At 43.4% G+C, this 20,581-nt stretch overlaps 1 protein-coding gene across 9 annotated transcripts in view; it reads right to left on the reverse strand.

The window, feature by feature from the left end:
• Positions 1-20,581, reverse strand: part of BCAS3 (BCAS3 microtubule associated cell migration factor) — a 709,394-nt gene that overhangs the window by 672,468 nt on the left and 16,345 nt on the right. For all 9 annotated transcript variants that reach the window (XM_019027610.4, XM_019027611.4, XM_019027606.4 and 6 more), the window contains exon 5: positions 6,973-7,079. In XM_019027610.4, the coding sequence (XP_018883155.1) occupies positions 6,973-7,079 (107 nt within the window). The remainder of the gene's footprint in view (positions 1-6,972; positions 7,080-20,581) is intronic.

A 20,581-nucleotide genomic window follows, 5' to 3' on the forward strand; every position in this document is an offset into this window, starting at 1 on the left:
GTATACCCATTTATTTTTATTTAAATCTCTCTCTCCAACTAGCTCCATGACAGCAAAGACCACATCTATTGTGCTTACCCCTGTATATCCCAGACATGTGCTGAATAAATGAACACCGTTTAAATCTTCATAGTTCGTGGCTGGGTGCGGTGGCTCACGCCTGTAATCCCAGCACTTTGGGAGGCCGAGGCGGGCATAGCACAAGGTCAGGAGCTCGAGACCAGCTTGACCAACACGGTGAAACCCCGTCTCTACTAAAAATATAAAAATTAGCTGGGCGTGGTGGCGCATGCCCGTAATTCAAGCTACTCAGGAGGCTGAGGCAGGAGAATTGCTTGAAACTGGGAGGCAGAGGCTGCAGTGAGCTGCGATCATGCCACTGCACTCCAGCCTGGGTGACAGAGCGAGACTCCATCTCAAAAAAATAAAATAAAATAAAATAAACTTCATAGTTCATGGCACCAATCAATCTAACACTGGGAGAAAAAAAACTTCAAGAAGTATGATATTTTGAGGTGGGGTGTGGTGGCTCACACCTGTAATCCCAGCACTTTGGGAGGCTGAGGCAGGCAGATCACTTGAGGTTAGGAGTTCAAGACTGGCCAATATGGTGAAACCCCATCTCTACTAAAAATACAAAAATTAACCAGGCATGGGGCATGCACCTGTAATCCCACCTACTCATGAGGCTGAGGCAGGAGAATCGCTTGAACCCAGGAGGCGGAGGTTGCAGTGAGCTGACATTGCACCACTGCACTCTAGCCTGAGTGTCACAGAGAGACTCCATCTCAAAATAAAAAATAAATAAGAAGTATGATATTTTGAAATAATTGAAATAAATACTAAAATGACAATAACTAGTAGATTTGAAAGAGTGACGAAAGAAAGAGTATACACATTGGGAGGTCTAGGCAGGCAGATCACTTGAAGTCAGGAGTTTGAAACCAGCCTGGCCAACATGGTGAAACCCCGTCTCTACTAAAAAATACAAAACAATTAGCCGAGTGTGGTGGTGCACACCTGTAATCCCAGTTACTTGGGAGGCTGAGGCAGGAGAACTACTTGAACCCCGGAGGTGGAGGCTGCAGTGAGCCAGGATCATGCCACTGCACTCCAGTCTGAGCCACAGAGCAAGACTGTCTCAAAAAAAAAAAAAAAAAAAGAAAGAGTACAGAACTTCATTTGTTTCATATTTGAATCTCACAAAACTATTTGGTTTTTAAAATATATACAAAGATAATTTTGATTTTTTTAATTAAGAATTTTAAGCAAGAAAGCCTATATTTACCTCACCAAAAAAGAGTCAATAACATTGTTAGGGATGGTTGAGAAAAGGGGTTGTTTATCTGGAACGCCCACATAACAATCATTCTATGTTACATCTGGTGTGTTGAAAGAAGGGCTCTGACAGCTCAGGAAAGCTAGGAAAGTTGGTGTCATGTACAAAGCAGTAGAGATTGGGCAGTAAACTACTGCACAGTTCTGCTTTTGAGCTGACTCTAATTAATAATATTCCTAGACATCATCTAAGTTCCATTCACATCTACACACTTCAATAGACAATTTTTTAAAATGTTTAACCAGGATATGCTTATTTTCTTAACCTGAGACTCCCAGGTGGGACAGTTTTGTCTTTCTGAGACAGAGTCTCACTCTGTCACCCAGGCAAGAGTACCGTGGTGCAATCTCAGCTCACTGCAACCTCCGCCTCCTGGGTTCAAGCAATTCTCCTGCCTCAGCCTCCCAAGTAGCTGGGATTACAGGTGGCCACCACCATTTTTGTATTTTTAGTAGAGACGGAGTTTCACCATGTTGGCTAGGATGGTCTCAAACTCTTGACCTCAAGTAACTTGCTTGCCTTGGCCTCCAAAGTGCTGGGATTACAGACATGAGCCACCGCGGGACAGTTATATTAAACTCAACAAGAGGGAGTCCTGAGCACATACTAGATGCAAAAACTAAGCTAAGGTTTGGACAGGGGTTGATTTTCTGCCCACCTACACTTACTCAAAAGCAAATACACGGCCAGGCATGATGGCTTACATCTGTAATCCCAGTGGTTTGGGAGGCCACAGCAGGAGGACTGCCTGAGGCCAGGAGTTCAAGACCAATCTGGGCGACATAGTGAGATTTCATTTCTATTTTTAAAAAGCAGGCCAGGCACGGTAGCTCACGCCTGTAATCCCAGCACTTTGGGAGGCCAAGGCAGGTGGATCACGTGAGGTCAGGAGTTCGAAACCAGCCTGGCCAACATGGTGAAACCCCATCTCTACTAAAAAAAATACAAAAATTAGCCTGGCATGGTGGCTCACACCTGTAGTTCCAGCTACTCAGGAGGCTGAGACATGAAAATTACTTGAACCCAGGAGGCAGAGGTTGCAGTGAGCCGAGATCACCCCTCTGCACTCCAGCCTGGGCAACAGCGTGAGACTCAGTCTCAAAAACAAACAAACAAACAAAAAAAGCAAATGCAAATCCAATTGTCCATCAGCATCTGTGGGGGATTGGTTCCACAAACCACCCATGAATACCAAAGTCCATCATGCTCAAGTCCTTTACATAAAATGGCATAGTATTTGCATATAACCTTTACACATTCTCTCATATACTTTAAGTCATCTCTTAATTACCTATAATACCTAGTACAATGTAAATACTATGTAAATAATTGTTATACTGCATTGTTTAGGAAATAATGACAAGAAAGAAAACTCTGTATGTGTTCAGTACAGACACAAACATCCTTTTCTTTAATTCCAAATATTTTCAATCCACAGTTGGTTGAATCTGCAGATGCGCAACACACGTATATAGAGGGCCAATCGTATGAATTACAGACTATAAAGATCCATGAGAGTCATTTTTTTCTAGGTTGGCCAACATAGGCTCCCCACTGTCTAGCACATATGCTCATTTAATGAATAATGGTTATAAGTTTCAGAAGGGTTCTGACAGAGTAATGGCTAAAAAAGTAAAACGTAAAAGATAATTATGAGTATTTGAAGGTACATCCTAATCTTTTACAAATGAAAACACTGGGGCTCAGAAAACGATATTCCAAATTCTGGCATTTTGCCATGCTGAGCATTTTGAGCTAAAGGAAATTAAAAGGCCTCAGAAGTCCTCAGAACCAAGGACTTTCTGGTGTTCTCCTGCTTCTCCCTCACAAGCACAAGGAGGGACTCTCTCAAGTTCCCTTTCCTGAAGCTCTTCTAGAAGGAACACAATTGCCTCCCTCTCCCCTTTCTGAAACTTCTTCAACCAGAGATTAATCTCAAATTGCAGAAAGGAAAACCGAGAAATGACACCACACCTAGACAGACTTTGTCACAGGCTATCATCTCTGCTCAGGTCCCACTTCCCAAGTGAATCACTTAGAAACAATTTTCTGCTCTTTGGGCCCATTCAACTTTCCTGAGAATGATTTACTAACTCTCAAAATTGACGACATTCCTCCATCTCCTTCTCCCCTATGAAGAGAGCACTATGTAAGCTTCAGCCATTTGGCCCTTCTTTGAGTCTCATATTTTATGTGGCTCTCATGCATGTGTATGCTTTCTCTCCCGTTAATCTATTGTCAATTTATTTCAGAGGTAGAGGGGATAATTCCCTTCACCTCTACAAAAACTAAACCTAAACTACAAAACTACTCGCATGTCATATCTTTAGCAATCACATTTGAAAAGTGATGAAGTATAGCTCTTAGATCATGGGCTTTGAATTTGAATTCAGACAGAACTAGGTTTAAATTCTAGTTCCACCTCTTAAAAGCAGTGTGACCTTACCACCTGTAAAACAAGGTAACTACTACATTAGATGAGATAATATGTATATAAACCTCTTTGACCATAATGAGAGCTCAATGAAACATAAGAAGCTTATTTTCCCAGATTGTCTTTTTTTTTTTTTTCCTTCCCGAGACAAGGTCTCACTCTGTCACCCAGGCTGGAGTGCGGTGGCATAATCATGGCTCACTGCAGCCTCAACTTCCCAGGCTCAGGCAATCCCCCTGCCTCATCCTCCCGAGTAGCTGGAACCACAGGCGCATGCCACTACACCTGGTTAATTTTTAAAAATGTTTTGTAGAGACAAGGTCTCACTATGTGTTTTTGTTTTTGTTTTTGTTTTGAGACAGAGTCTCACTCTGTCACCCAGGCTGGAGTGCAGTGGCGCAATCTTGGCTCACTGTAACCACCGCCTCCCGGGTTCAAGCGATTCTCCTGCCTCAGCCTCCAGAGTAGCTGGGACTACAGACATGTGCCATCACGCCCGGCTAATTTTTTTTTTATTTTTAGTAGAGATGGGGTTTCACCATGTTGGTCAGGCTGGTCTCGAATTCCTGACCTCAAATGATCTGCCTGCCTTGGCCTCCCAAAGTACTGGGATTACAGGCATGAGCCACCGCACCCGGCTGGTCTCACTGTGCTGCCCAGGTTAGTCTCAAACTGCTGACCTCAAGTGATCCTCCTGCCTCAGCCTCCCAAAGTGCTGGGATTACAAGCGTCAGCCTCTACACCAGGCCCTAATTCATGAAATAGTGGTACTACAACAACATATACTTGGCCAAAGAAAATTCCATCAAAAAAAAATTATTCAAGTCTCTCAAAATATAATCTAGGCATAAGGAGAAATAAAGACCTTAATTACTCAAAGATAAACAGAAATTAACTTTAAACTATTAAAATTAATATCCCCAATTATAACCAAAACAAGTGGGCAGTTAAAACAACCTGAATACCACCAAAGGAATGTGTTCAATCCAGTCAACACCCCTAATCACACAGGCTCAACCCTCTTGTTAAAGGTATAACTTCCTCTTTGTCTTCAATACTGTCAACAAACAGCATAATGAAGCAAAATGTAGTCTCTATTAATAAGAAAAAGTTACATTTACAAAACCCTTTTGTTTTATCACAACCTAGAAATATTTCTCTCCGTAAGAAAAAAAAACACTGCCAAATTTTAAGTACTTTCTCCACGCCTTTGGAACAATACCAAAATTACAAAGAACATTGGGGGACCTTGAAAAATGTCAACTACACTTCCCAAAAGTCAAAAGAAAAAGAATACTTCTAATTTCATGACATACCAGCACGATTCTTCTATCTCCACAAAGTAAAGCCAAGTTAAAAAAAAAAAAAATCCCACATCTTAGATACTTAATAATATGATAATTATAAGAATAGAATTGGCCAGGCACAGTGGCTCATGCCTGTAATGCCCACACTTTAGGAGGCCAAGTAGGAGGATCACTTGAGCCCAGGAGTTCGAGACCAGCCTGGGCAACACAGTAGGACCCTGTCTCCATTAAAGTGTTAAAAATTAGCTGGGTGTGGTGGCACGTGCCTGTAGTCCCAGCTACTCCAGAGGCTGAGGTGGGAGGATCGCTTGAGTCCAGGAGGTGGAGGATAGAGTGAATTACAATCATGCCACTGCCCTCGAGCCTGGGTGACAAAGTGAGACCCTGTCTCAAAAAAAAAAAAAAAAGAACAGAATGGAACACCAAACTTCATCAGAAGTGACTTATCAAAAAATAAACATTTTTTTAACTTAAAAAATGTTGCCCAGGCACGGTGGCTCACACCTGTAATCCCAGCACTTTGGGAGGCCAAGGCGGGCGGATCACGAGGTCAGCAGATCAAGATCATCCTGGCTAACACGGTGAAACCCCGTCTGTACTAAAAATACAAAAAATTAGCCAGGCGTGGTGGCGGGCGCCTATAGTCCCAGCTACTTGAGAGGCTGAGGCAGGAGAATGGCATTAACCCGGGAGGCAGAGCTTGCAGTGAGCCGAGATTGCGCCACTGCACTCCAGCCTGGGCAACAGAGTGAAACTCTGTCTCAAAAAAAAAAAAAAAAAAAAAATGTTAAAGAATTGAAAGGTGAATGTGCTTGTTCCTTAGTAATTCTTAGACTACTGAGGTCAAATTCTGTACTTGAGAATATCCTGACTTCCATTAAATCTGAGGTAATACATGTTTGCTTATACATCATTCAAGGAGCAACAATATCACCCAAAAGAAAAAGAGAAAAAAATTCTGGCTGAAACACACATACACACATACTCATGGGGCTTCAAACAAGTTTCCTGAATACATTTATTAAAGGTACAAATTCAACTTCTACTGGCCCAGAGCCTCCGACTGCAAAAGAATCACACAACAGAAGTCCTCTCATCTCAGCTGGGCGCAGTGGCTCATGCCTGTAATCCCAGCCATTTTGGGAGGCCAAGGTGGGAGGACTGCTTTAGCCCAGGACTTCAAGACCATCCTGAGCAATACAGCCAGACACCATCTCAATTAAAAATAATAAGCCCACTCATCTACTGGAAGATAATTATTTAGATTATGCCAAATAATGAAATATAAGTGAAATAAGCCAAAATATGCAGTATTTACTACATCTCAACAAATGCACTGCTCCCATGCCTCGTCTTCATTTAGGACATTTTATGTTTGGTCACCCAAAAAAGGCACATGTAGGAGTCCAAATGCAAAATAAGACCAATATTATGCAATGTAAAACATATATCAAAATTACAAATGCACTTAGCCTTTGACTCAGTAACTCCATTGAAAGGAATTTATCCTATAAAGATACACAGACATATGCTGGGTGCAGTGACTCACGCCTGTAATCCCAACACTTTGGGAGGCTGAGGCAGATGGATCACCGGAGGTCAGGAGTTTGAGACCAGCCTGGCCAACATGGCAAAACCCATCTCTACTAAAAGTACAAAAATTACCTGGGTGTGGTGACACATGCCTGTAATCTCAGCTACTCGGGAGGCTGAGGCAGGAGAATCGCTTGAACCTGGGAGGCAGAGGTTGCAGTGAGCCGAGATCGCACCACTGCATTCCAGCCTGGGTGAAGAGTGAGACTCTGTCTCAAAAAAAAAAAGTATCTACAGATTTCACACAAGCTAACATGCTGGGAAGTACGTTTTAGGTATTCAACCACATGTGTACTTACAGGGACGCTCCAGACCTGCATTCCATCACTGTAGCCAATCATAATCAACAAAGGCGGTTCATTCCCAGTACTATGTATTTCATGAAATTCCAGATTTCTTGATGTATCTGCATTAGAATTAAGTAACAAAGAAGCAAATTTAAAAGACATAATGGCAATCAAGAAAACAACTGTATTTCTTTAATGCCTGATTCAATCTTTACACCTGTCTAGCAACCATCCTCTCTTCTCTTCATAGCCAGAATTCTCAAAGTTGTCCATCCTGGCTATCTATTTCCTTATATATCTGTCATTCCTTGGCCCATTTCAACATAGCTTCTAGCCACATCATTTAAATAATATCAAACATTTAAGGAAAAAAAAACAGGGCTGGGCATGGTGACTTACACCTATAATCCCAGTATTTTGAGAGGACGAAGTAGAAGGATCACCTGAGGCCAGGAGTTCAAGACCAGCCTAGGCAACACAGCAAGATCCTGTCTCTATTTCAAATAAATAGGCTGGGCCCGGTGGCTCATATCTGTGATCCCAGCACTTTGGGAGGCTGGGGCAGGCAGATCATGAGGTCAGGAGTTCAAGACCAACCTGGCCAACGTGGTGAAACCCCATCTCCACTAAAAATTACAAAAATTAGTCGGGTGTGGTGCCGCACCTGTAATCCCAGCTAATGGGGAGGCTGAGGCACAAGAATCTCTTGAACCCAGGAGGCAGAGGTTGCAGTGAGCCAAGATTGCGCCACTGCACTCTAGCCTGGGTGACACAGCAAGACTCCGTCTCAAAAATAGTAATTATTATTATTATTAGCTGGGCTTGGTGGCACACACTTACAGTCCTAGATACTCTGGAGACTGAAGTGGAAGGAGCCTTTAAGCAAAATAATTCAAGGCTGTGGTGAGCTATGATGGCACCACTGTACTCCAGCTTGGGTGACAGAGTAAGGCCCTGGCTCTAAAAATAATAATAACATCAATTCTCCACAAACTTTTTTTTTTTTGAGACAGAATCTCACTCCTTCATCCAGGCTGGAGTACAGTGGTGCCATCATAGCTCACTGCAGCCTCAACCTTCTATGCTCAGGTGATCCTCCCACCTCAGCCTCCCAAGCAGCTGGGACTACGGGCATATGCCATAATGCCCAGCTAATTTTTTGTAAATGTTTGTAGAGACAGGGTTTTGCCATGTTGCCAGGCTGGTCTCAAACTCCTGAGCTCAAGCAATCCACCTGCTTCGGCTTCCCAAAGTGCTGGGATTGCAGGTATGAGCCATCACTTCCGGCCTTACACACTTTTTTAAAAAACAGAAGAGAAGGGAATAAGTACCAACTCGTTCTGAGGCAACCAAAACCAGACTAAGAAATTACAAGAAAACTATAAATCAATCCACCTCATGAATGTATATATAAAAATATTTTACAAAGACTAGCAAATTGAATCCCACAATATAGAAAGGATAATCAATCACTAAAATATAGGGTTTATCCCACAAATGGAAGATGGTTTAACATTGGAAAAATCAATTATCATTTGCCAACATTAACAGAATAAAGGCAAAAAAATCATATGATCATTTCAATATATGTTAAAAAAGCATTTGCTAAAATGCAATAGCTATTTTATTTTTAAAAACTCAGCAAATCAAGAATAAAGGATGTCTATGAAAATACTAAGCTAACATCACATTTATGGTAAAAGACTGAATGCTTCCTCCCTATGAGGCAGAACAAGACAAAGATGCCTAAACTTAAAACTTATATTCAACACTGTACTAGAGGCCCTAGACAGTGCAATTAGGAAAGAAAAATAAATGATGTAAAGATTGGAAGGGGAAAAGTACACTTGACCCTTGAACAATGTGGAGGGTAGGGGTGCTAAGTACCCCCCATCCCCTAGTGCAGTCAAAATCCACGTATAGACTGAGTAATCCCGGCACTTTGGGAGGCCAAGGTGGGCATACCGCTTGAGCCCAGGAGTCTGAGACCAGCCTGGGCAACATGGCGAAACCTCATCTCTACAAAAAATACAAAAATTGGCCGGGCGTCGTGGCTCACACCTGTAATCCCAGCACTTTGGGAGGTGGAGGCAGGCAGATCACCTGAGGTTGGGAATTCGAGACCAGCCTGACCAACATGGAGAAACCCGGTCTCTACTGAAAATACAAAATTAGCCGGGCATGGTGGTGCATATGCCTGTAATTCCAGCTACACGGGAGGCTGCAGCAGGAGAATAGCTTGAACCCAGGAGGCAGAGGTTGCGGTAAGCCGAGATCAAGCCATTGCACTCCAGCCTGGGCAACAAGAGCAAAACTCTGTCTCAAAAAAATAATAATACAAAAATTAGCTGGGCTTGGTGAAAAGCACCTGCAGTCCCAGTTGCTGGGGAGACTGAAATGGGAAGATAGCTTGAGCCCGGGGGGTCAAGGATGCAGTAAGGTGTGATCATACCACTGCACTCCACTCCAGCCTGGGTGACAGAGTGAGACCCTGTCTCCACCAAAAAAAAAAAAAAAAAAAAAAAAAAAAACAGTGTAGTGTAAGTTTTTGGGGTTGTTTTGTTTTTTTTGTTTTGTTTTGTTTTTTGAGACAGAGTCTTGCTCTGTTGTCCAGGCTGGAATACAGTGGCACAATCTCAGCTCACTGTAGTCTCCACCACGCCTGGCTAATTTTTGTATATTTAGTAGAGATGGGGTTTTGTCATGTTGCCCCAGCTGGTCTTGAGTGCCTGGCCTCAAGAGATCCATCCGCCTCGGCCTTCCAAAGTGCTGGGAGGGAATAAAGGCATGAGCCACCATGTATAACTTTTGACTCACCCAAAAACTTAACTGCTAATAGCTTACTGCTGGCCAGAAGGCTTACTGTTAAAATAAAGTCAATTAACATATATTTTGTATATGTTTTATATACTGTATTCTTCGAATATACAGAAGAGAAAATATCCATTAATGGAAGTGGATCATCAAAAAAAGTCTGCATCCTGCTGGGTGCGGTAGCTCAGGCCTGTAATCCCAGCACTTTAGGAGGCTGAGGAGGGTAGATCACCTGAGTTCAGGAGTTCCAGACCAGCCTGGCCAGCATGGTGAAACCCCATCTCTACTAAAAATACAAAAAATTAGCCGGGCGTGGTGGTGGGTGCCTGTAATCCCAGCTACTCGGGAGGCTGAAGCAGAAGAATTGCTTGAACCCAGGAGGTGGAGGTTACAGTGAGCCGAGATCACACCACCGCACTCCAGCCTGGGCAACAACAGTGAAACTCCATCTCCATAAAAAAAAAGTCTTCATCCTTGTCTTCACAGTGAGTAGGCTGAGGAAGAGGAAGAACAGGAGGGGTTGGTCATCTCCCTCAGGGGTAACAGAGGCAGAGGAGGTGGAGGAGGTGGAAGGGAGGGCAATAGAGGCAGGCACACTCAGTATAACTTTATGGAAATATACTGTACTTCCTCTCTGACATTTTTGCAAATTTCTCTAAAAATGTTTCTATACAGTACCAATCCTTCTTCCATCATTTGCTTTCATTTCAGTGCCAGTATTATAGAAAGATCTATGTCTAAAAGAAGCCAAAGGCAGTCTTAAATAATTGGAAGCTTTCTGGCAGACTGTCTAACATCAGTCTTCTGGCACTGTTTCCTCTACATCTTCTTCCTCATCATCTGGCACTGGTTTGGAAGCACTGAGCTCCATCAAGCTGTCTTCTCTTAACTTCTCTGGTGTGGTGTCTATTAGTTCTTGAATTTCTCCAAAACAGATATCTTGAAATGCTTCACTTCTCATCTTTTTTGCCATATCTACAACTTCTTTCATGACTTTTTTTTTTTTTTTTTTTGAGACAAGTCTCACTCTGTCACCCAAGCTGGAATACAGTGGCATGATCTCAGCTCACTGAAACTCCACCTCTCAGGCTCAAGCGATTCTCATGCCTCAGCCTCCCAAGTAGCTGGGATTACAGGCGCCACCACGTCTGGATAATTTTTGTATTTTTAGTAGAGACAGGGTTTTGCCATGTTGGCCAGGCTGGTCTCGAACTCCTGACCTAAGGTGATCTGCCGTCCTGGGTCTCCCAAAGTGCTGGGATTACACGGATGAGCCACCATGCCCGGCCCTCTTTCATGACTTTCTTGATGGTATCTATCGTAAATCCTGTAAGTCATGCAAAACATTTGGACAGTTTTCCCCAGCGGGAATTTATTGTTTCAAGCTTGCTGACTTTCATGGTTATTTCTGTAACATTGATGGCACCTTCAATGGTGTGATCCTTCCACACTTTCCTGACGTTCTATCAGGGTTCTCTTTCACAGAGTTGACAATCCTTTCCATAGAGTATCATGTGTGGTGAGCCTTAAAAGGTCCATGTGACCCTTTGATCTAGAGGCCCAACAACAAGATAGAGACACCGTGTCTGGGGGCAAGTAGACCACTTCCATACCTTTGGGGTTGAATTCATGACATTTCTGGTGGCCATGGGCACTGTGCAATATCAATAAAACTTTTTTTTCTTTTTTTTTTGAGACTGACTCTCACTCTGTCTCCCAGGCTGGAGTGCAGTGGCACGATCTCAGCTAACTGTAACCTCTGCCTCCCTGGTCCAAGCGATTCTCCTGCCTCAGCCTCCTGAGTAGCTGGGATTATAGGCACGCACCACCATGCCCGGCTAATTTTTGTACTAGTAGAGATGGGGTATCACCATGTTGGCCAGGCTGGTCTCGAACTCCTGACCTCAAGTGATCCACCCACCTCGGCCCCCCAAAGTGCTGGGATTACAGGCGTGAAGCACTGCACCCACCCTCAAAAAAAACTTTAAAAGGCAGTCTCTTACTGGCCAGGTACTTCCTGACTTTGGGAACAAGCATCAATGGAGTCAATCCAGAAAAAGGGTTCCCACTGTCTAGGTCTTCTTGTTGTACAATGAAAAGACTAGCAGCTGCTGTTTATCTTTTCCCTCCAAGGCTCAGGGGTTAGCAGCATTATAGATAAGGACAGTCCTGATTATAAACTTGACTGTACTTACACAAAACAATAGAGTTAGTCCATCCCTTCCTGGCCTTAATTCCGGGTGTGCACTTCTCTTCCTTACTACTAAATGTCTTTTGTGGCATTTTTTTCCCAGAATAGGGCACTTCTCTCAGCATTAAAAAACTCGTTCAGGCAGATAACCTTTCTCCTCAATGATTTTCTTAATGGTATCTGGGAACTCCCCTGCTGCCTCTTGGTCGGCAGAAGTTGCTTCTTATCTTGACATTTTTTAAACCAAACTTCTTTCTACGATTATCAAACCACCCTTTTCTGGCATTAAATTCTCCAGTTTTAGATTTTTCACCTTCCTTTTGCTTTAAGTTGTCATATAATGACTTCGCTTTTTCTCAAATCATATTAGAGTCTATAGGTAAGTCTTTCTTTCTTTTTTTTTTTTTTTTTTTTTTTTTTTTTTTTTTTTTTTTGAGACGGTGTCTCTCTTCGTTGCCCAGGCGGCTGGAGTGCAGCGGCACGATCTCGGCTCACTACAAGCTCCGCCTCTCGGGTTCACGCCATTCTCCTGCCTCAGCCTCCCGAGTAGCTGGGACTACAGGCGCCCACCACCGCGCCCGGCTAATTTTTTGTATTTTTAGTAGAAACGGGGTTTCACCATGTTAGCCAGGATGGTCTCAATCTCCTGACCTCGTGATCCACCCGCCTCGGCCTCCCAAAGTGCTGGGATTACAGGCGTGAGCCACCGCGCCCGGCTAGGTAAGTCTTTCTTACAGCATCCTGCACCCATGTAAAAGCTGCATTTATTTTAATTAATTTTTTTTTTTTTTGAGACAAGGTTTCACTCCCATTGCCCAGGCTGAAGTGCAATGTGCTATCTCAGCTCATTGCAACCTCTGCCTCCCAAGCTCAAGCGATCTCCTGCTTGGGACTACAAGCACACGCCACCACGTTCAGCTAATTTTCATAAAGACGGGGTTTTGCCATGTTGCCCAGACTGGTCTTGAACTCCTGAGCTCAAGTGATCTGCCCGCCTCAGTCTCCCAAAGTGCTGGGATTACAAGTGTGAGCCACCGCGCCTGGCCTAAAAGCTGCATTTTCTTTTTTTCTGTTTTTTGAGACAGAGTCTCACTCTGTCGCTCAGGCTGGAGTGCAGTGGCACCATCTCAGCTCACTGCAACCTCCACCTCCCGGGTTCAAATGATTCTCCTGCCTCAGCCTCCCAAGTAGCTGGGATTACAGGCACCCGCCACAACACCCAGCTAATTTTTGTATTTTTAGTATAGACGGTGTTTCACCATGTTGGCCAGGCTGGTCTCAAACTCCTGGCCTCAGGTGATCCACCCGCCTTGGCCTCCCAAAGTGCTGGGATTACAGCCATGAGCCACCGCGCCCAGCCTGCATTTTCAATATGAGATAAAAAAGTATTAAGCAAAATGTGCAAGGTTTTGGTGCCTGCTGGTGTCACTGCAATGACAGCATCAAGAATTTCCTTTCCTTGGACTGAGCGTGGTGGCTCACGCCCGTAATCTCAGCACTTTGGGAGTTGAAGGTGGGTGGATCACTTGAGCTCAGGAGTTTGAGACCAGCCTGGGCAACATGGCAAAACCCCATCTCTACAAAAAAATACAAAAATTAGCCAGGCGCTGTGGCACACACCCAGAGTCCCAGTTACTTCGGAGGCTGAGGTGGGAAGATTGCTTGAGCCCCAGAGGTGGAGGCTGCACTGAGCTGAGACTGTACCACTGCATTCCAGCCTAGGTGACAGAGGAAGATGCTGTCTCGAAGAAAAAAAAAAATTCCTTTTCTTTTTTAACAATAGTCCTTAGGCCAGATTCCTTTATCTTGAAATGGTGGGCAATCACAGCTGCAGACTTCAATCTACAGTACATATCAATCAATTCAACTTTTTATCATGATGTCATGACTTCTCTCTGATTCTTGGGAGAATCTCCAGCATCACTAGTGGGCACTTCATATGGGTCCCATCGTGGTATTCAAGGTTTATAGTTTTACAATTAACATGATGCAAAATAGGTGAGAATCTAAAGAGATCACTTTTTACTGTGACACAGCAATTTACTAGAAAGATAAACTGCTCACCAGAGATGATTTTAAGTGAATACTCGCAATTCTTGAGCTCCCTGCAACAGCGGCAGGAGGTCACTACAAAATTACAGTAGTACAGTATGTACTACAGTTAATTTTATGCAGTTAAAATTCAACTGCATTCAACTACATCTATACATTTGTTTACATGATTACAGATGGCACCATGTACTGTCTGTTAAGTGTGTGTGTACATTTTGATAAATCTTAACTTTTTATAATAGATTTGTGTGTGTGTGTGTGTGTGTATCTATACATACATATATACAGAGAGAGAGAGAGAGAGACATACTTTTCTTTCTTTTTTTATTTTTTTGAGACAGTCTCACTCTGTCACCCAGGCTGGAGTGCACTGGCACAATCTTGGCTCACTGCAACCTCCACCTCCTGGGCTCTAGCGCATCTCCTGCCTCAGCCTCCCAAGAAGCTGGGATTATAGGCGTGTGCCACCACGCCTGGCTTTTTCTCTTTTTTTTTTTTTTTTTTTTTGTATTTTTAGTAGAGATGGAGTGTCACCACATTGGCCAGGCTAGTCCTGAACTCCTGACCTCAAATGATCCACCTGCCTCGGCCTCCCAAAGTACTGGGATTACAGGCGTGAGCCACCGTGCCTGGCCTAGATTTGTGTATATTTTATAGTAAATGATAAAATAGGTTAGTATCTATACATCTTATGCATTCACGACATATCTTTTTCTTAATTTTTTTGATGTTTCTAGGCTATGTGGTTCATCTGCAAGTTTTGTCAAAGTGTCACACAAATCTCCAAAAAATTTTCCAATGTATTTATTCCAAAAAGTCTGGGTATAACTAAAGTGGACCCGCACAGTTCAAACCCACATTATTAAAGGGTCAACTATATTCTATTTTTTTGGTGTTGGTTACATAAGCATTGGATTTGTAAAAACTCATTCACTAATCTATACTTTTGTGTTATTTGCCATATTTTGTACAATAAATGTTTTTCAAAATCATAAAGCAATAAACATTCCTCTTCCTCGACTTGATTTCATCGCTCTCCTCTCCGACTTTTATTTATTTATTTTTTTTTTGGAGACAGACTCACTCCATCACCCAGGCTGGAGTGCAGTGGTGTGATCTCGGCTCACTGCAACCTCCGCCTCCCCGGTTAAAGCGATTCTAGTGCCTCAGCCTCCAGAGTAGCTGGAATTACAGATGTGCGTCACCATGCCTGGCTAATTTTTGTATTTTTAGTAGAGGCCGGGTCTTGCCATGTTAGCCAGGCTGGTCTCAAACTCCTGACCTCAAGTGATCTGCCCACCTCAGCCTCCCAAAGTGCTGGGATTACAGATGTCAGCCACCACACCCAGCCTCCCCTCTCCTTCTAGAAGCTAAATTCCTTAATTGGGTTATTCACAACTGTCATTATTTTTCATCTAACATTTACCCCAAACCCACTTCAGAATGTCCCTAACACTCCTCCCATTTTTGGTCACCACTAATGGTCACCAGTAATCTCTAAATTGTTCAATCCAATAGATAATTTTCAAGCACATCTTTTTAGACTACGCAGCAACTAAAACCAATGGTCACCATTTATTCCTTAAAATACTCTCCCTTGGTCTTTCAGGGATAATCCTCTAACTTTTCTTCACTTTCTCTAGTCACTCCTTCACCATTCTCTCTGCTGGAGCATTCTTTTCTACCTAGTCTCTAAATATTGGAGTTACTCAAAACCAATTTCTAAATTTCCATTTCTTACCATATATCCTCTCCTAGGTTAACTCATTCCACCCATTACTTCAACTAGTATCTGCTAGTGACTTCCTCAATATAGAGTGTGGATGTCTCCACAGAAGTGCAAATTCCACTCAAAGATCATGACTTCCTCACCAAGCCTGATTTTCCTCCAGGGTTCCTTATTTTGGTGAAAAGCATCATTACCCCATTGGCAAAGCCAGGAACCACTTTCTTCCCCACCTATACCAGTAAATCTATCCCAAGTCCCTGTGTCTTCCTAAACAGTTCTCTTCATTCCTCTTACACCACCACCACCCTGTCTAAGCTACAACAGCTACTCCAAAAGCATACATGGCTTCCTGCTTCCACCACTGCTCACCAAACTTCATGTAAGAGTTGAACTGCTTCTTTTTTTTTTTTTTTTTTTTTTTGAGACGGGGTCTCACTCTGTTGTCCAAACTGGAGTACAATGACACAAACATGACTCACTACAGCCTCAACCTCCTGGGCTCGAGGAATCCTCTTGCCTCAACCTCCCATGTAGCTGGGACCATAGGTACGTGCCACCATGCCTGGCTACTTTTTTTATTTTTTTGTAGAGATGGGATTTCACTCTGTTGCCCAGGCTGGTCTCAAACTTCTGACCTCAAACAGTCCTCCACCTTGGCCTTCCAAAGTGCTGAGATTACAGGTGTGAACCACCAAGCCCAGCCAAAACTGCTCTTTTTTTTTTTTTTTTTTTTTTTGAGACGGAGTCTTGCTCTGTCGCCCAGGCTGGAGTGCAGTGGCTCAATCTCGGCTCACTGCAATCCCCACCTCCCAGCAAACTGCTCTTTTTAAAACACAAATAATGACATACCTCTTTACCTCCATCTCCCGTATTAATGACTTCCTATTCTCAAAGATAAAAATCAAAATTATTAAATGGCTAATACATCAGCAATTCTTTAATGCCCATTTTCTTTTGACAGGAATTCATTGTTGCAATGTTAATAGCACATGATTCCATATCCAGCAAAATTCAGAATTATAAATGTATGTACCTAGGGCATAATTATTTTTACACCTGACATTCAAATGGTGTTTTTGGCCGGGCGTGGTGGCTCACGCCTGTAATCCCAACACTTTGGGAGGCTGAGGTGGGCAGATCACTTGAGGTCAGAAGTTCAAGACCAGCCAGGCCAAAATGCTGAAACTAAAATACAAAAATTACTAAAAATACAAAAATTAGCTGGGCGTGATGGTGCATGCTTGTAAGCCTAGCTACTTGAGAGGCTGAGGCAAGAGGACTGCTTGAACCCAGGAGGCGGATGTTGCAGTGAGTCAAGATTGTGTCACTATACTCCAGCCTAAGGGACAGAGTGAGACTCTATCTCATAAATAAATAAATAAGTAAATAAATAAATAAATGGTGTTTTATAAGTTTCTATGTGCTTTTGTGTACATCATCAAATCTGACATATCAATTCTGTTTTATTTATTTATTTATTTTTGAGACGGAATCCTTTTTTTTGTTGTTCTTGTTTTGTTTTTTGTTCTGTTTTTGTTTTCTTTGAGACGGAGTCTCGCTCTGTCACTAAGGTTGGAGAGTAGTGATGCAATCTTGGCTCACTGCAACCTCTGCCTCCCAGGTTCAAGCAATTCTCTCCACCTCAGTCTCCCAAGCAGCTGGGATTACAGATGCCCACCACCACACCCAGCTAATTTTTGTATTACTTAGTAAAGACGGGGTTTCACCATGTTGGCCAGGCTGGTCTTGAACTCCTGACCTCAGGTGATCCACCTGCCTCAGCCTCCCAAAGTGCTGGGATTACAGGCGTGAGCCACTGTGCCTGGCCCTGGAATCCTGTTTTATATGCAGAGAGGTCAACTTCATTTTATCATTGACAAAAACAAGTTAGGTATACTTTACTCATAACTGAATGAGAAATCTTAGGGCTTTTTGATACTCAATCCAATCATCTTTCTACCACAAGTACCATCTTGATCCCAGGTTCAAATGCCACACATAAAACCCCTGAGGTCATAATATATACAAAATCTCCTTTTTCTTATTTTAGATTTCACTTAGTCACTTTCTCTGGATGGTGGTGATACAGCAGATTTCTTTTATTATTATTTCTTTTTGTAAATACAGACAGAGTTTCACTGTGTTGCCCAGACTGGTCTCGAACTCCTGGGCTCAAGCAGTACTCTTGCCTCAACCTCCCAAAGTGCTGGATTACAGGCATAAGCCACCAGGCCTGGCCAGACTTCATTCTTCTTGAACAAAAACCTTAATTTTGTAGAAATGTTATATTATTCCTCAAAGTTATTATACATTTAAGTAAATCCTTTTTCCTTGGCTTTCCTTTCATTTTATATCCTCTATCATAGAATCACTATTTATTTTCTCCACTGCTGCTTTTTTTTTTTTGTGTGTGTGAGACGGAGTCTCGCTCTGTCACCCAGGCCAGTGCAGTGGCGCAATCTCGGCTCAGCTCACTGCAAGCTCTGCCTCCCAGGTTCACACCATTCTTCTGCCTCAGCCTCCCGAGTAGCTGGGACTACAGGCGCCCGTCACCACGCCTGGCTAATTTTTTGTATTTTTAGTAGAGACGGGGTTTTACCGTGTTAGCCAGGATGGTCTCAATCTCCTGACCTCGTGATCTGCCCGCCCCAGCCTCCCAGAGTGCTGGGATTACAGGCGTGAGCCATCGTACCCGGCCTATTTTCTTTACTGGCTTCTTTTTTCTTATTCTACCTCTAAATGTGAACTTTACGCTCTTTCCTATAGAGACATCTAGCATTCTTGCATGGTTTCAGCCAACTACAATGTCCTCCCTTCCTTTGATTCACCCATCCTTCAAAACCTTGTCCAGTCTTAACTTATCTGTGAATCTTCCATGACTGCACTCAGTATACTCTCCCTCCTTAGAAGACTGTTTGCAATTGGTGGGAGGATAGGGATACTAGATTTCTATTCACACCTCAAAAGTCAAGGTGTAAAGTGAAACCGAATCTTTTTTTTTTTTTTTTTTTTTTTGAGACAGAGTCTCACTCCGTCACCCAGGCTGGAGTGCAGTGGTGCAATCTCAGCTCACTGCAACCTCCACCTCCTGGCTTCAAGCAATTCTCTTGCCTCAGCCTCCCAAGTAGCTGGGATTACGGGCACCCGCCACCATGCCCAGCTTATTTTTTATTTATTTATTTATTTTTTTTGTATTTTTAGTAGAGACGGGGTTTCACCATGTTGGTCAGGCTGGTCTTGAACTCTTGACCTCAGGAGATCCACCTGCCTCGGCCTCCCAAAGCACTGGGATTACAGGCATGAGCCACCACGCCCAGCCGAAACTGAATCTTTCTTCCCAAACCTGCTTCTTTCTTTTCCTTCCTCCCTTCCCTCCTTCCCTCCCTCATTTATTCATTCATTCATTCAGAGGTAGGGTCTTGCCCTGTCACCCAGTCTGAAGTGCAGTGACACAAACGCAGCCCACTGAAGCCTCGACCTCCTGGGCTGAAGCAATCCTCCCACCTCAGCCTCTCGAGTAGGTAGGACTACAGGGACATACCACCATACCCAGCTAATTTTTTAATATTTTTTTGTAGAGATGGGGTTTTGCCATGTTGCCCAGGCTGGTCTTGAACTCCTGGGCTCAAGTGATCTACCCGTCTTGGCCTCCCAAAGTCCTGGGATTACAGGCATGAGCCACTGCGCCCAGCCTTTCAAGTCATTTTTGTACACTCTAAAAGGTAAATAATGATAGGGGCAGAAAATAACATTTCACCTAGAGGGTCCCCTTTGCAAAGATCCTGAGGCATGAAAAGTTCTGTGGCTTTAATGACCTGAAAGGTAAATAGGGTCAGTGCACAGCTGCTAAGGAGAGACAACTAGATGGGAAAAGAAATCAGAGTTTGAGGCATCTGTGGGACATCTATGTGAGGATGTCTAGGAGGCATCTTCAGGTAGCTAAGGGACCCAAGCTTCTAAAGCAATAGAAGCTTATAGCAGCATTTTCTTTTAGAGATGGGGTCTCACTATGTTGCCCAGGCTGGACTGCAGTGGCTGTTCACTGATGCAATCTCACTACTGATCAGCATGGGAGTTTTAACTGTTTCTGAACTGGGCTGGTTCACCCCTCCTTAGGCAACCTGGTAGTTCCCCACTCCTGGGAAGTCACCATATTGATGCTGAACTTAGTGCAGACACCCAATCGGCATAGCACATTATAGCTCAGAACTCCTGGACTCAAGCAATTCTCCTACCTCAGCCTCCTGAGCAGCTGGGACTACAGGTGCATGCAACTGTGCCCAGCTGTAGTAGCTATTACCTTTGTGTACCTCACACACTTCCTACTCTGTAACTCCCTCTATTCTGGTAACTTATCTTATCCTCCATCAAGCACAGGGATAGGCACATGACCAGCTGAGCAATTCTAGTACTACATCCTTGGCCACAGCAACTATTCCAATAATGGGAGAGTGACTCAGACTGAGCCATCTGGATCTCCTAATGAATACTTTTTCCTCTTTGATTGTATCATATAATCATAAAGGTATGAATAAAGAGCTTTGAGTAACCACTGCACCGTCTCTTTGTTAAAGAAGTCAAAGAAGAGATGCAAACATTCAGAAGTAGTGACAAGAAGTGGACAAAGATTAAAAGTATGAAGCCCCAATCTTTCCCAGATCCATGAGTAGATTATTTTTAAATCCCCTATGAGCCCAAGTATAGTGGCTCATGCCTGTATCCCAGCACTTTAGGAGGCTGAGGCAGGAGGATTCCTTGAGGCCAGTAGTTCAAGATCAGCCTGGGCAACATAGCAAGACCTCATCTCTACAAAAAATTTAAAAATAAGCTGGGCA

The sequence above is a fragment of the Gorilla gorilla genome, chromosome 4 (assembly GCF_029281585.2).
Source record: "Gorilla gorilla gorilla isolate KB3781 chromosome 4, NHGRI_mGorGor1-v2.1_pri, whole genome shotgun sequence".
NCBI classification, from domain to species: Eukaryota; Metazoa; Chordata; class Mammalia; order Primates; family Hominidae; genus Gorilla; species Gorilla gorilla.